This window comes from Saccopteryx bilineata, chromosome 8 (assembly GCF_036850765.1).
Source record: "Saccopteryx bilineata isolate mSacBil1 chromosome 8, mSacBil1_pri_phased_curated, whole genome shotgun sequence".
Classification (NCBI taxonomy): Eukaryota; Metazoa; Chordata; class Mammalia; order Chiroptera; family Emballonuridae; genus Saccopteryx; species Saccopteryx bilineata.
The window spans coordinates 63,466,597-63,483,926 of record NC_089497.1 but is presented as its reverse complement, the minus strand read 5'-3'; the positions used below and the strand labels follow the sequence as shown (position 1 = coordinate 63,483,926).

Here is a 17,330-nt window from a genome sequence, read left to right as displayed (position 1 = left end):
TCATTGAGTCTTTCATTACAATATGTTCCCTTTTGATAGATGAAGAAAATTAAATAACTTCTGGTATTCTCTCCTATCACCAGCTTTGATAATGAAAGAGCTCTCACCAAGAGAGAAATAGGGCATTCGACTAGGAGGAGTCACTCAGATATTTGAGAGATGACCCAGAGGTTCTTAGGAACAGAGTGAGTCAAATTCTACCCCAAGTCATCTTCTCTTCCCTCTCTGGGTTCTTGGTAGCTCTCTCACATCAATTGTTTGCCCCAACCCAATGCTTGGAGTCATCTTTGACTCTTTTTTTTTTTTTTAATCTCACAGTTCATACCCAGTTAATTAGCAAAACATGTTCACTCTACTTTAAGGTAATATCCAGATTTAACAACTTCTTACTACCCATTAAAATCTTGAAATAATGATTAGAAAAACAAGCCAAGGATCTATGCTTTTATTTAAAAAACAATTTATTGAAAAAGAATAATGCTTTATACAAATTCCCATTACAAAATCCCCAAATATCTATTTGGTCTATTTCCAGATACAGTAGCAGAATACAAAAATATCAAAATTGACTAAATTCTGGTTTAATAATTTTGTTGGTCATTTTGGATTATAGATTTATTTAAAGAGTTCAGCAACTGGTAAACCACCTGCATTTACGCATGTTACTAGGATTTATGTAAAAGGCTCTTTGAATTATACCTTCCAGAAGCATAGTATAGACTCAGGTTTGGAAGACACTAAAATTTACTAGGTTCAAATCTTCATATGATGCAATCTTTTGAATAACTTTCCCTTGTGGTTTTTATTATGAATTACCATTCCCAAACTATCTTAGCAGTGTGTGCTACTAGCTAACAGCAACACCTCTGAAGGCAATACTTAACAGATATCCACTTTGAATATCCTTGCAGGTTATCTTTTTAAACTTTTTTTCCTTTTACTTAGAGGTGGGGAGATAGAGAGACAGACTCCTGTGTGTGCCCTGACCAGGATCCACCTGGCAAGCCCCCTACAGGAAAATTTTCTGCCCATCTGGGGCTGCTGCTCCATTGTTCAGCAACCAAGCTATTTCAGCACCTGAGGTGAGGCCATGAAGCCATCCTCAGCACCCAGGGCCAACTTGCTTGAACCATTCGAGCCAAGGCTGTGGGAGTGGAAGAGAGAGAAAGAGATAGAGAAGGGGAAGGGGGAGGAGTGGAGAAGCAGATGGTTGCTTCTCCTGTATGCCCTGAACAGGAATTGAACCTGGGACTTCCACATACTGGGCTGATGCTCTACCACTGAGCAAACCAGCCAGGGTCCTTGCAAGTTGTTATAATTCAAAAAATATTCCATACTTTGGCTTTGCCAACACACTTCTATTTTACCCATTATATCTGCATACTTGTTTTAGGTCAATTCTACATTCTTAAGAGGAGAAAATTTTAGCTACAGAAAGCATCAGGCCATACTGATTGAAGAAACTGACCTCCTCATAATCCTCCTCATTTAATAAGTTGAATTTCACTGTAGTGTCTCATTGATTGAGAGACTGGCTAAGGCAAGCAACCCAGTCCTTAAAATTGCTCTCTTTTCAGTCATTTGAAAAGTAATCCCAATCTATGCACTTAAATTTCTTAGTTCTTTCCTCTATTATAGTACTTTTTACCTTACAAACCCTATCTGCACATATTCTATCTCACTAGATCCTCTTTAAAGCCCTGTGAGGTAGGCAGGTCAGGAATTACAATCCCTTTTTTACAGATGATACAATAAATCTAGGCCAGCCAAGAACCGTGCCCAAACTCAGACAGTAATTGATAGCACCAATACTCAAATCAGGTCTCCAGACACCAACACCCTTTTCATTACATCATTTTGCTCGAGTAAAGTAGTATTTTCCAGACTGGAAAACTAGGAGCAATTATTAAAATTGAACAGAACACCACGTAATTGGCACAACTGAAGGAAAAGAAATGGACTGGAGGGAAAAAGGAAGGTACAAACAATATGAAGGTGTATGTGTAAGTTTGGTTCAATGAGTTCTAACAGCCAACTGAGCAAGTAGAAACACTACTTAGGCATATTTCATGTTCAAAGAATGAGCATAATACCAACTAATTAATACTCACACTACCTCCACCAGCTAGTCAGGTATCATTATCTCAATTTGACAGATAGAAAAAGAGAAAAAACAAGTGACTCACTTATAGCTACAGAGAGAATATCTGTCACCAGATTATCATTACAAGAAATCTAGCACTTCATGCAAACAAACCATACCTATCTGGGAAGAGGTAAACTATATAATAATTACATAGGAGAAACCATAAACCTGAGTAGGGAGAAAAAATAAAAAAGGTAGTTTGGAGGGACACAACTGTAATAAGTAGCTTAACATTTCAATCAATAAAATTGTGTCACAACACTTGGGAAAGCAGCATACAGCTACTCAAAAAGACAAATATTGTCAAGCAAACAAGTGTTACAGGTCAGAGTACAGAGATGAGGTGGAAGATCAACAAGAATATGTTATATGGCTATGCAGAAAGATTTGCCCCCAAAGCTCTGAGTTGTAAGACAGTCTTACTGGTTTTAGAAATTAAATAGTATCCTTAGGAACTGTATTAGATTCAAAGGTTAAGCCCAACTTAATAAAAAATATATATATATAATGGCATGAAGAATGATAAACTGATGACAGAGCAAGTGCCAAAAGATCATAGAGAAAAGGCAAAATAAGCATATGAAAAGGGCACATGTGAAGAACTGAAAGAATTTTAGTAGGTTGGCTCTATATCAAAGACACTAAAAGCTAATGAAGGAGGGTAAATGATATTTGACCTATTATATGTGTACATATAGAAAGAAGAGACATATGCCAAATAAACTACTTGTTTAATCAACATAGACATATATATATCTCTATATATTTCTATATATAGATATATTTTTAGATATGTTTTAAGTATGTTGATATCCATAGAAGAGATTTTACTACCTAATATTTTATAGAAAAACATGTCTATATACAATATCTATAATTAAGGAGCACCCCTCCCCACATCTGAGATGATCACTCAGTGGGAAGCAGTAATACATATGGACAAGGCTTCCCTTCCATATTAAGGAAAGGAGATAAAATAAGACTAAGTCATTTTTAGCAATGGGTATTTAAAAAAATATGTTTTGTTTTTTTATAATACCACAGTTCAGACTACAATCATCAAAGTTTAAGGTCTTAAAGTCAATGATAGCATTTCAATGTCCATCTTCTATTGATCGCCGAGTTGTCTCCTTTAGCTTCTGTATCACACGTAGTCTTTCCCACTGGAAGGGGCAGGCTTTGGATAGGGCCGTGGTGTTGGGTAAGATGTTGTTTTTCGAGGACAGGAGCAGCAAAGTAGGGCACCTCCCAGAAGGCAGAGAGAAGCAGCAGCCCAGCCGATGAAGAGAGCTGAACCAAATTCATACCTAAAAGGGAAAAATGCATTTGCCTAATCAATGAATCATTGGAAAATTTTATGATATAACTAGAAATCTCATTACATATATAAATATATTTTTTCCCACTGAAAACAATTCTCCATGATTACTGGGGGAAGTACTTTCAGGTTTGTGATCGCCCACACAAAAATGTTTACCTGGCAATTGTTGACAATGTGCAACAGTAGATCAGGCAATAGGGCACGCAACACCAGGTTAATTACACAAATATTTCCAAAGACTTTTCCATGTGTAGGAGACTTGTAAAGCATGTTTATATACTGTAGAAGTCAGGATTGAACTATGATTCCTAAGCTAAAATTTACCCAGTCATGCAATCTCCAAGTATCAACCATATTCTATACAGAAACTGCTAGAGTGCTAGACTGTTAGTGTTTCATAGTTGATCCCAGGTCACTGTATACATTGAAACCTGAAATTTATGGTTTTGTAATAAAGCCTTCTTTTTTTAAATGTTATTTTATTTAGAAAATTATATTTAATGGGGTGACATTGATGAATAAGAGTACATGGGTTTTAGGTAAATATTTCTGTAGCATTTGAACTGACACTTATGTTGTATACCCACTATCCAAAGTCAAATTGTTATCTGTCACTGTATATTTGTCCCTCTATTCTCCCCTCTCTACCCACCCACCTCCCCTGTAATAAAGCCTTCTAAGCAGCCCATGGAGCATTCTAGATTAAGCTAAACAACATAGATGTGTTAAGCCAGACTCCTGAGGGGAGGATCTATGACTGACTGTGGACAACAAAAGTAGAGAAAGCTAGATCTAAAGTTAGAAAGCCTGAGTTTGGATCCAGAAGCAAACTCTCAACTGCTGCAATTGTGTGCTAGTAATTTCACTTCTCAACCTCAGTTTCTCCTTTCCTTAAAGCAGGATTAATTCCATATGCCTTACTGGAATACTTTCGGGATCACCTGAGACAATGAAAAGGACATGTGTACAGTGCCTAGCAATTTATAAAGTGCTGTCACATCCATTACTCGTAAAATTGAGCCTACTGACCTCCAGCAGTTTGTGTCCCTACATTGTAAACCTTATGAGAAGGGCTCAAACACAATCATTGCGGTATGGGTTCTCTTGTACGTGGGTGATTATATAAATAAATCACACCTTATCTATCCAACTACTGGCTTTTTTTCATCTCATCATCCTAGTACTCAACAAACAATAATTATATCTTAACATCCTGACTCTGAATGTAGTTATTAGGCTTTAAAGACATGAACACAGTGAGACAAAGAGCCTTGTCCCTGATCAAAGAGTGTCATTACATGAGAGCCAAGAATCAGCCCTTGAACTTCCACAACTTGTAATATTAAGAAAGGTGACCTTTGGCAAGTCAATTTTATAGTTGTGATAGAACATAAAATTTTAAAGTAGTATCACAACTTATTTTTTTCATAAGTAAATTTAAACCATTAAGAATGAAGTATCATTTATTAAGCCAGAGTAGTACCACATTTTTTCAATCAGAAGCTGTTAGTAACAAATAATCAAAATAATCACATGTATTATAAGTATCACAATATACTGCAAAAAGTACATTTCCGATCCATTAATATTTTTATCAATATAAAAAAGAATAGAAAGAAAGAAAAGGCCCAGTACACAGTTGCAAAGAATAAAGCTTGGAACTTTTCTATTTTAAACACATTCTGTCATCAATATAGGCTGTTAAAACAATTATCAAACTCATTTTAACATGAGTCACAGGCCATTCAAATAATTTTCAAGTCTGACATAATATTCTGGAAAGCAAATCTGGGAAGCTGTGGCACCAGCTGGACTTTACAGACCATAAAAGGGTATTTTCTCAGAAAACAAGCTGTTTTACACGTGAATAGCATTACCTGGCATTCACTGGGGTCATGGGGTCATAGAATTCTTGAACAATTCTATTGCCATACCATGCTGTGGCGACTAAAATAGCCAGACCTAGAGAAATTCAAAACAAAAGACTGTTAATCACTACAGAACACTGAGCAGAAGTATAGAGCCCATTACATTTAATAAGGATTTGACAAGAATTAAAGCTCATCAATGGTGCTGCCTTTTTTAATTTAGTCAATTTTAAGTCAGACAATTTTAATTTAGGGAGATTAGAAATTCAGACATAATTTTTTCCAAGTATTCTGTTAAGACGGACAAAAATATTAGGTCACAGTTAGGCATAGTTTTTACTCTGTCATCTTACTCATTTATAATTCAAGGTCACTGGCACAAATAAAACATTTTTGGAAACAATTCAGCAGGTTTATGTCATTTAAGATCTTCAAAAAATATTTTTATACATTAGTGTACCAAACTATTTTTGATAAAACTGATATTCTTATTACTATAGATGAGTCACCTGAAAAAAGGAACATGAAAACTTTTCTACAGTCTTCTTGACCAAAGCTCAAAATTACATTTCTGTAGGATCAGAAGGAAAGTAAGCAGCTAGACAGCAGGGAAGAGCAGGACCTGTCTCAGAATGGACCAGAGCACCAAAGCTCCTACTGCTGCACTGGCCAGACCAGCCAGGCATCGCTGGGAGATCTGCTAAGAAGCCACATCAGAAAAATCCATGCAGCACACTCTCAATTTTCCATGCATTTCATATTTCAGTAATGCCAAAGAAACTACTCAGTCAAAATAATTCATTCCATCATCTGAAAGAAGTATAAAATAGCTTGATTTTTCTAATCCAAAGAAATTAAATAACTTTCTTTTATAGTAATTCTAAGGAACCGTCAATATAGACAGATTAAGTCTTAAAATGCTCCATCCTTCTTACCCTCAAAAAGAAATAAAGAAAGAAAGAAAAGCCTGACCAGGCGGTGGCGCAGTGGATAGAGCGTAGGACTGGGATGCAGAGGACCCGGGTTTGGGACCCGGAGGTCGCCAGCTTGACCGTGGGCTCATCTATCTGGTTTGAGCAAAAACTCACCAGCTTGAACTCAAGATTGCTGGCTCCAGCAAGAGGTTACTCAGTCTACTGAAGGCCCACGGTCAAGGCACTTATGGGAAAGCAGTCAATGAACAACTAAGGTGTTGCAACATGCAATGAAAAACTAATGATTGATGCTTCTCATCTCTCTCCGTTCCTGTCTGTCTATCCCTCTCTCTGACTCACTGTCTGTCTCTGTAAAAAATAAATAAATTAAAAAAAAAGAAAGAAAGAGACGAAAGAAAGAGACGAAAGAAAGAAAGAAAGAAAGAAAGAAAGAAAGAAAGAAAGAAAGAAAGAAAGAAAGAAAAGAAAAGAAAAGAAAAGGAAGAAAGAAAAAGTGGTCCAGGCTAATTGCCTGTGATCCTTGGCAGAAAACACTAGTGCTTTGGGCTGCTCAGCTGCAGCATGAGAACACTCTGAAACTTCAATCCTCATTCCCTAGGAAATCTCTTAAACTGAACTGGGAGTGTCCCTTAAGGGAGTTACAAGAAGGTGAGCAAAGGAAGGGTGCAATGTGATTCATCTCTTCATAGCCTTTGATGTGAAATTAAACTTTTGAGAAGAAAGCACCATCCATGTTTTTTGAAGATGTGTTTGGGGGTGGATTTGAGCTAATTTGGATAAAGTGAAAGAGAGGTGACTTGAATCAATCTTTAGCAAAGTCACGGGCACTCTTTATTATTGATTAAATCCACATATTATACTGGGACAAAGGCCCCTACTAGGTTTTTTGTCAAAGAGAAAATGAGAAAAGAAAGTCCAAGTCTAGTTTTCCCTATTGGTAGATTAGATCATTGGTGTCATTTTCAAAGACAATAGAATACTATATATATATTATAGTATATAATAGTATATTTCAAAAATAGGCTATATATATATGTAAAATATTATTGTACATACACATGCAATCTTATTTAAAATAAGCATTATAACACTAACATGGAACTGCCGTGTCTTTTTCTGGCTCTCATTTTCTCAAAGGTTACGGGTCTAACTCATCAATCAATACTTCAATAAAGCAACAAATACATATGGGCTGTTTTGTTGTTGTTGTTGTTATTTTTGTCCCCAAGGCCTTTCTGAATTGTTTTCATTCTTAATTAATGTAACCTAGTTTCTTACTATTCCAACATTCTACCTCCACTCCAACTGGCCATTGTCTTCCCTGATCTATGGGTACATCCTGTTTATTTTGGAATCAGATTTTCCCACCTAAACAATATTTTCATTTTTCTCCAATAATCCCAATTCCACCCATTCCTGATACAGCTGTATGATTCACACATTCTTTATGTTCTCTCTCACTACTCCCCATCTTTGCCACATATTGTCTGTGGGGACGCCACAGAAATTTTCTATGTAAATAGAATTGTTCTTTAGTGTTTGACAGATAGGATATAGCTCTCTTCACCTGGGGGAACTGGTTTTAATAAACCATTGGCACCTGAAACCTCAAAGAACAGACCTGTCCACTAGGAGCACAGATCTCAAATTTTCATTGGGTTTGTCTTTAAGAATGTGAAAGTCAGCAGGACTTAAGGTTTCTATGTCTTCAGGTTTTCAAGGGACTGAAATAAATCAATTCAGGTGCAAGAAATTCAATATCATCTAAGGAAATGGAAAAACTAGATCTTAAACCATGTCAGAAACAGTTCAGAAAAGGGGCAGGACCTCTCTTACCTGCAATAAGAAATATCACGCCCCCAGTGACAGCCATCCGCATTTTCTGGACCTCATCGTCTTCCAGACACTTCATACACTTCATGCCAACAGTGGCCACAAGGATAGCTATCAGTCCCAGCAGGATGCCAACCACCATCAAGGCGCGGGTTGCTTGCAAAGTGCCTGGCAGAAAATATGTAAAAAATCATCATGACTAGACCAACAAGAGAGGAGTGCTGGCAGACCGAGTATATTTCAATGTTGTTTGAAAGAAAAAAATATTAAACTACGAGTCAGAAGACCCCAGTTCTGGTGCCGTTTCTGTAGGTTACCAAGATAGTTTATTTTCCAAAAAACAAACAACTGGCTAGATAATGAATAAGAAATCCTTAGGCTCTAACATTTTATGTTTTCAACATTCAATTCAAATTCCTCTGGAAAAATAATTAATTATGTGGTTGAATCGGTTTAGCTGATCTAATACATCTTTAATCCTTACTAATGGAGTATTTTAATTCTAAAATACAATCATATGTATTATCCTTAATGCTAAACCATTTATAATTAAAATGGTTTACAATACATCTTGGTAAGAGTCAACAGCTTTATACCTCAGTTATCAAGTTAAAAAAATAAAAAGGGTTAATTTGAAAGATAAAAGATGATTCTTAAAGGTTATCATGGCTTAATAAACAGCATTTGTATCTCCAGTGACTGGGTGAGTGGAGGATATGAAAGCCATTTTTCTTAGACCAAAACTAAACAATCTTTGCAATGTTACTTTAGAACATGGTTGATTTATATTCAGAGACACCATCAGTTTTTAAGACTTTTTCAATTGTCATGCTGTCAAATATACAATAATTCAATGTAGTGTTTCTCAGGATACCACTAATTTTCTAAATTCCTGTTATTGCCACTGCATCTTAAATCATGATCAAACAGTTAAGGGCAGGTTTCAGAGGTTACGCCAGAATGTTTCTTAAAGTGTAAAAACCTGAGACCATCATTGTGACATAAAGACACAGACTTAAAGAAAACAAACTGAAATTTTGCTGATGAGATGAGTTTGGTTAAGTCTAGATTTATTTCCTCCTTCACATATAGATCATTATCTTATTGACAGTGCTAACATGTGACCAGTATTTCTACATATATAAATGTTATTTACATTGTAATAAACCAGGCTGTCTTCCATAGGCTACTGATTATTCTTTGGGACCATGTTCTATTATGTAAACCGTGAATGATGGTATCTCTAACCAGAGAATTAGAACTGACTTCTTGATGCTCTTCAAAAGTGGCTGATGTGATAGAAATGTCTTATATCTCACTGTCTAATTTTGACCTAGCCTCAATCTTAGTAGTTTCAGGGTTGAGAATTTAAGATTATCTAAAACATCAAATTTTATTTTTTAAAATATTTCCATCCCTGCCATAATTGACCTGTGAGAGCAACCTCTATCTAAGAAGTATCAAAAAATTTTATTTTTACTGTATTTGAGAGATATTTTGGAAGCCATGATACACTTTTACTTGATTGAATTAAAAAGCAAACCAAAGACACACCCCTCCTCCCCTGACATCTCCACCTCCTCCTAATTGTGTGTGGGCACCCATGCACCCTCCCTACATGATTATCTTAAGTTTCCAGGGTGGCATAAAAGCTGCTGAATAATCAAAACACACGTTCCACGGAACATGGGTTTACCAGGAACTGAAGCTGCCTACACTGTGGTATGAAGAGGAAAGTACCAAGGACTCCACCATTAGGGTGTGTCCTTTCTTCTGATTTACCAATAGTTTTTGCAAAGATAATCATTACTAAGAAGGAAAATGAAAATAAAATGTAACTAAGCTCTTAGGCACAACACAAATTTCAAATTGCACTCAGAAGAAAAATCACTTAAAGCAAAGGCATACTGAAAGAGATGCTGAAAGCTGCAAAGATGACCCAAGTGCCTGTAGGATAGGGTGACCTCTGGTCCATCTATCTGGGACTATCTTGGTTTTAAAACTACCTGTCCTGCATCCAGAGAAGATGCCTGATCCTGGACCACCCGGGGTGGCTGGTCACCCCACTGGAGGATGGAAGTAAAATGAGGTGGGTTTAGCAACCTGGGCAAAAGGTCTAAATCAGGCAGGGCTTTGTCAGCTACGGTAAAGGGTTTGGAGTTTATTCTAAGTATATTCAGAAGTCATAGGAGGGTCTTAAAGAAGGGGTGATGGAATTTTTACCTACGGTATAGAGAGCACATTCACTCAACAGTCTTCCGATGCGAGCCATATAAATATGCACAGCTCTCAGCTCCTTCCACTTTGTTTTCGCATAAATACTATTTTCTGATTCTTTATTCATCACTTTTGTTCCTTTCTCTGATCTCCCTCCAAATTTTCCACTTTGTTGGAGTTGTAGGGCCTCCAACCAAACCCAGCTTCCATTATAATCATTCTAGTTTGCACTTAAAACAGCAGGCTACCAGCCCAGCCGGTCTGAGCACTTGGAGCACAAGCTGCTCTTCACAAGGAGTCGACTAGGTCTCTGTCTCATGAGTCAGGTCTGTAAAACCCATCCAGGCAGGCAACACACATGGATGAACTACTTCAAAGCTCCCTTTGCTCTCACCTGGAATTATCTAAGACTCACAGTGTTCATTGCTAAATATTGCCTCATTTCTCAAAGAAAACACATTTGATTCATGCCATACCCAGTGAACTCCTCCACTTCTTTTACAAAGTCTCTTTGGGCTAGGGGACAGAGACTAGTATGTTTTATTTCTTTATAGAATAATGCCTTGCTTGTATAATGTACAAAAATAATGAAGACTCAAAAAAAAAAAAGCATAGTTAGGAGTCTTAAACTCTTCAGAGAAAGAAAATCATGTTTCATTTTAAAAAATATGATAGTGTTATTTTATAAGCAATGTGGGTTTTTTTGTTTTGTTTTGTTTTATGTCCTTGATTGGTTTAATGTGCATTGACTAAGGATATTTCTTTGTATTTTACAATACTAGATGGGCATCAGACTCAAAATCTCATTTTGACTCACTGGAAATATTTGGATGAACTCTTAACTATAGTGGTGTCAGGAGGGAGATGTAACAATACAAAGGATAAAAGGCTAAGAATCACAGCAGCATACAAACTTCCCAGCTGGACATATGTAATGATAGAATAATTAAAGTAAGCAACTGTGTTAGAAGTTATAAGGGATGTGCAGATAGAATCTAAATTGCACAACTTCAGATGGAACTAGATGACTCCTTCAAATTAAGGTCTGTGGCAGTCTTTTAAGCCAGAGATCTAAAATAGATAATTGTGAGCTCCTTGATGACGTGTCAGATATTTGTTCATATTTTCATCCAAAGTGCTAAAAATGGTACCTGACAAACTACAAAGGTTATGCAATCTGTGTACAATGAATTTAAATTAAAACATGTCTCTATATCCTTTACAAATTCTACTAATATGCGAGGTAAAAATACTCTCGTCTTAAGCTTAACCTTTGAAGAAAATACTGAGAAATGCCTCCCTAGTGAGACTGGGGATGCTAAAACCTTGCTACATATAGCCAGACTTAGTTAGATCATTAAAAACTAGTAACTCATACAGGGGAAAAAAATCCATATTTTTTTGCTTAATCTGACCTATTTTTTTTAGTTTTCTAAAATTTTAAATTATACATTTAATGAGCTTCTAAAGAGGTTTTTTTCCCCCTAGTGGAATGATGATCAGCAGATTGGAGAAGTTGAAAAAATGTTTAAAAGCTAGAAAATAATATTTTGGACTAAAGAGGTACAATATATACAATATAGCCTTGGAAAACTAACTGGAAGCTAGTCTGATTAAATCAAATCTAGAAGCAAATATGTGTTTTCCTGGTCCTTGAAATTTGCAAGTATCTCTATAATACTATTATCACTGACTAAAGTTGTCTGCAGAGAAAATGGTTAGCAAACATTCAAGAAGCCGTACCATTGTTTCTCATCATTATTCAGCAATACATAGAGAAAGCAGTCTTTTAATTATACTTAGCTAGACTGATAATCTTGAGATTAAAGACTCCCTAAGAAGTTCTTACCACTTGCAACCTAAAAGTATAATTTGAAAAAAAATACAACTATCTCTACTTACAAAACAAGAAATGAGTTAGAAGTTACTGATCTACTACAGTTAGTTAACCAACATAAGCATAACAAGACAATCACAGACAAGTAAGTAGATATTTTTTTTCTAAAACTTTCTAAAGTCTTACCATATAAGAAGCAGAATCTTCTTTAAATATTTGACATTATTCCTGCTATTTATGGCCATATTATTATATTATTACCCTGTGAACTATATCTCATAAACAAAATAGATTTGAAGTATATCTGCATTGTCACATAGTCCCTCTTTGCATCAGTGGTTGCTTAATAAGTAATAGGCAAATCAATGAACTGAACATTGGGTCACTAGAACAAAACTGCTCTCTCTTCTGCAATTAAATGAGCTCATCACAGACCATCACAGAACTATACTCCCATGGCCTTTTCACTTGTTAAATCTCATTTTCAATCAAGTTTAAAGTTTCTCAAGAGTCCTCATTGTTAGCATTTCCATTTTATTGATGCAGGAACTGCTGACCACTGGGTGTGACCTCAGGACACCAGCAAAGAAACTGAAGTGATCTTGGATGAGGCAAGACTTACCATTTTTCAAAATGTCCTAAGCAGTTTTCCTCTCTTCCTTTCTTTTTTTCCGTCCTTTCTTCTTCCCTACCTCTCTACCTCCCTCCATTCTTCCCTCTTTCCCTCTCTCCTTTCCTTCCCTCACAATCAAATTTATGTTTCTCTATTTCCTTTATGCCACTTAACTTTTTCCCTTCAATCACTGCAGTTAGTAACAAAAATTGTTGGCACTGAAAGAAATCAACTTTAGCACCTTATATTTCATCTTAGCTGCTTTCATCTCAGCTGCAAGACAGCTCATGTTGGTTGAACGGGTAAATGAATGATGGATTCATCTCCTCATTCCCCCAACTCTGCCCTGTATTATTAGTGGAAAGACTACAGCTCAGAAAGACCAAGTGGCTCACCATTATACACATGACAAGTTAGTGTAAAATCAGGGTAGGAATTAAGAACTTCTATCTCAAGCCTGGATTTCTGTTCTGCTTTTCATTATTCCAGTGGTCAGAATTAATTCTTGAAATGGACCTGAACAATAATGGCTCCTTGAATACCCTTGGTTCAGTAGGCATAATGCAGTCGGGTGCCCTCCTCTCTGCCTATGCTTCAAAGTATGTCCAAGTTAGTGATTTTGTCTTGTTGATTGAGCCTGACATCAGGGTGAGAGTGCTGGGAAACCTTGCTGACAACCAATACTCATTAAGCACTCCTACACACATGTGGATTCATGCAAAGCAAGTTGAGCAGGTTTGAGGAGCTTATAAACAAATTACAGAATCCCAAGGTTAGATGTGACTTAGAGAGTCTAGTCTAACCGCCCATTTGTCTGGTGCTTGGATTTTCCTTCCAACATTCCTAAAAAATGCTTACTTATTTCTCTGCTTATACACCTCCTACTATGCCGCCTCCTGGGGAAGTCCAATCTTTGTACAGCCCTAGCTATTAAAGTCAAACAAGAAGAAGCAATTAACTAAGCGCATAAAATAGACACTGGCTTTCCAAACTTTGGGAATTGGATCAAAACAAGGCAAGATGATGTACAACTTAATCCAGAAAAGTCTACTGTAACTGAATCTGCCACTCTCCTTTACACATTCCAACTTTCAGTGTCAGGAGTCATCATGTCAATAAACATCACATACTTGGGATGGAATTGAAATGGCTTCAGCCAGTGTAAAACCACAATGCAAAGTGCAATATTTGTTTCCTCAGGATTTTTCTCATTTACATTTACATAAACTGCTTTGTAAGAATCACCAAAAAACAAACAAACAAACAAACACAAACATAAAAACCCCTCTCATTTCCTATATTGGTTTAAGAGCACTGTATCTCTTTAGACACTTAGGTAATTATTCTTTTTACAGCTGACACTACTTAGAGGAGATGAATGAGGGCTCTTAACATGTCTAGCACTATCATTTAACCTTGATAAATCCCTGTATCTAGATCCTAAGATGCCAGTGGGCTCCACTGGCAGAGAGAACAAGGTTCAATTTTAGGAAACTTGTAGCTAAACTTTTCACCTAAAAGTACTTTGAGGAATGCAACCTTTTACAAGGAAGACTACTGATACATACAGATAATCCTGTCCACATTTAGAAGTGACAAAGTTATACCAACACCAGCCAATGAATCACCACCCCAGGTCTGTACATCAGGTGGGTGTGAGCACCACTGCTCAGGTGGAGAAAGGAAGACAGGTTCTCTGGGCTCCATCCAGAGGCATTCAGTGAGTCATTGGCAGGTTGGGGAGATTACCTATGAGTCAAAGCTCTCTCTTCTGGGTATTGGTTTTGAGAGAAAGACCACAGCCCCATTGTGAATAAGCTCTGGCTTGAAATAAAATGAAAAGAGGAATCTAATCTGGAGTTCATACATATATATGGTCATAAGGTAGAAATCTCCAAACCATGAACTGGGGAGAGGAGGAGGACACTTTAATTCTTTCACCACAACTTAAAGACCTCTAACAGCTATAACAACTAAGAGTAAATAAATAAATAACATTTAACATTATCATAGGTAAGGCTGACCTGTTTGAGTATTTACAACATGAATCAATTTGATTCCACTGCTCATTTGAGGCAGTTAAAGGGACACCTATTTAAACATGTCAGAACAAACTACTGTGATCAGAAGGATCAGAAACTGCTCTAGAATTGTCCTTAGAACCTTCTCCATCTGCCAGTTCCTCCACAGGACACTCAAAATTCCCAATACCATTTTCTTTCATGTATATATCTTCCCATGGGGGATACTGGTATAAAGAAATCCTAAAATAAAACTTTGAAAGGCTAAAATGACTACACCCAAAACCACCATGCACAGTGACTAACCAAATTCCACAGGTGTTCAAGGGATTTAAACAGATTTGGAACAGATTTAATAATCCTAAAGTATATGGCTTTTAATAAAACCACTTGAAGGAGGTGAACAAAGCAAATGAACTAAACTTGACTGATGACAATACTGCTCAGCCTCAGCCCATAAAGGGCTGGCGGACAGCCTTGTTTATCCAGCCAGAGACTAAGAAACTTCCCGTCAAGTTAGTCCAAGGACGTAACAAATGCATGCTACATGACACCTACTGTAATATTTCAAGGAAGATACTCCAACCATAAACTGTTATTACCTAGGTAAGTGGAAATTTAATGAGGTTTAGACAAGGCAGTCAAAAGCTTTTATTTAAAAAACAATGAAAGGAAAAAGGTGATCCTGTCATTCTCCTCCCCATTTTCCTTGGGAATACTTTTCTCTCCATAATCCTTTCCCAAGTGACAGAAATAAGAAACAAACCTCCATTACACAGAAAACTCCTTTGCTGAAGATGGGAACTTGGAGAGAAGTCTCTCTCTCTCTCTCTCTCTCTCTCTCCCTCTCTCTCTCTTTCTCTCTCTCTCTCTCTCCCTCCCTCCCTCCCTCTCTCGCTGTCTTCCTCCCCCAGCTGACTTCTGCTCTCATCAATGGTGTCTCTTTTATGGTATTTTGCTTCAGTATCTTCACTCTTCCTGTAATATCATGATGGGGGGTTATTTAGAACTTTTCTTTCTTGTCCTTTCCCCAGCTGCCACCAACCTTCACTTTTCAAAATAACAAAATGTGCCTCCTTTGAAGACCCCTGATTTGAAAACCTTCAGGGGACTCTCAAGAGGCTTCCTCAAAAAGTCATGCAAAGGGTTGCAAAGGAGACCCCCACATTTACGGGATCTTAAATATCAAAGGATCAAAAGATTAAAATTTAAATGTGAGAAAAGCACTATGTTGGGGCATTCCCTGTGGGAATGTGACTTTTTCTGAGAAGTCATAGCAAAGATAGACTGGAAAAAGAAAAAATTGATAGAAAACTTTGAGATCATCTATTTAACTTTATAAACTGTTGAAGCTACCAGGCTCCAAACTTTTCAAGACATACCACCCTCTTGACCAAACCCAACCATTCTTCACTTTACACCGAATCTTAGAACGTCCAGGAGACGCCTAAGAACTCAAGTTCGAGTTCAGCCTTCACCTCTCAATCTCCACCCCACTCTCATGGGAATTTAAGACGGAAACCCCACCTAGAGGAGGAGAAAAAGTGTTACCCGGGGAATTAGAGGCAAAACTAGAGTTTAGTCCTGGGTTTCCCTATTCCCAAACCACAGTTCTCTCTACTTCCTCTCTACAGCGCACAGGATCAGAAGATTTGATCAACTGAAGACTGATAACCATGTGATTATTAACAGAATGAGCTGACAGCCACTACTCTAAAACGGAGCCATTGGGGGGTTGTGGGGTCTTGGGTCACAGCTGTGGGGGAAGGGAATGCACTCACTGTTCAGATTCAGCAAGGAGTCGAAGACTTTGCACTGGATCTGTCCGGTACTCTGCGACACGCAGGACATCCACAGCCCCTCATAGATGGACTGAGCAGTCACGATGTTGTCGCCCGCATAGGAGTGAGTCTTCCACTGTGGCATCGCTGTGCTGACGATGGCCCCGATCCAGCCCAGGAAGGCCAGGATGAAACCCAGCAGTTGCAACCCCGCGTTCGCCATGGCACACTCTTGCGCCCCAGTTGGCTCAGGGGTGGCAGGTGCAACAGGCGGAGTTTGCAGACACTCACTCGGGGCTCCTGGGGGTGGCGGAGCCGCACAGAGGAAGTTATTGCGCGGAGTCCTGCTCCCTGCGCTACCGCGGGAGAAGCTCTAGGTCCGGGTGCAGGTCCGGGTAGGCGCTGGAGTCGGGGTGCAGGAAGCTGCGGCTGCTCCCAGGCTCCGAGACTGAGACGCCAACCTGCAGGACGCCGCAATTTAAAGCAGCTCCGCCCTCCGCCCGGGCCGGCCGCCGGGCAGCGCCCCCTGGCGGTTTCAGGGCGGCTCGCTGGGAGAAAGGTCCCGCCGCGATGTGGGAACAACCTGGATGGGATCAGGTAGCAGAGAGCTCAGTGCTCAGTGGATCCCTGTCATTTCTCCCCTAGCTCCTTTTTCTCTCGTGAGGATCTCCATTCATTCCATCTTTATTCTCCCTCAAATTGCTATGTATGTGTAAACACTAAAAATGCAAATGCTGAAAAAATAGAGCCCTCATGAA

The 17,330-nt window shown here is 38.1% G+C and overlaps 1 protein-coding gene across 1 annotated transcript; it reads right to left on the bottom strand.

The window, feature by feature from the left end:
• Nucleotides 1-443: 443 nt before the first annotated feature.
• On the bottom strand, nt 444-17,043 carry CLDN1 (claudin 1). The gene is made up of 4 exons (XM_066241206.1): nt 16,573-17,043; nt 8,107-8,271; nt 5,345-5,429; nt 444-3,453 (listed from the first exon to the last, which is right to left on the bottom strand). Exons 1-4 carry the CDS (start codon nt 16,793-16,795, stop codon nt 3,291-3,293), a joined length of 636 nt encoding a protein of 211 aa, XP_066097303.1. The 5' UTR covers nt 16,796-17,043; the 3' UTR covers nt 444-3,290.
• Nucleotides 17,044-17,330: the final 287 nt, after the last annotated feature.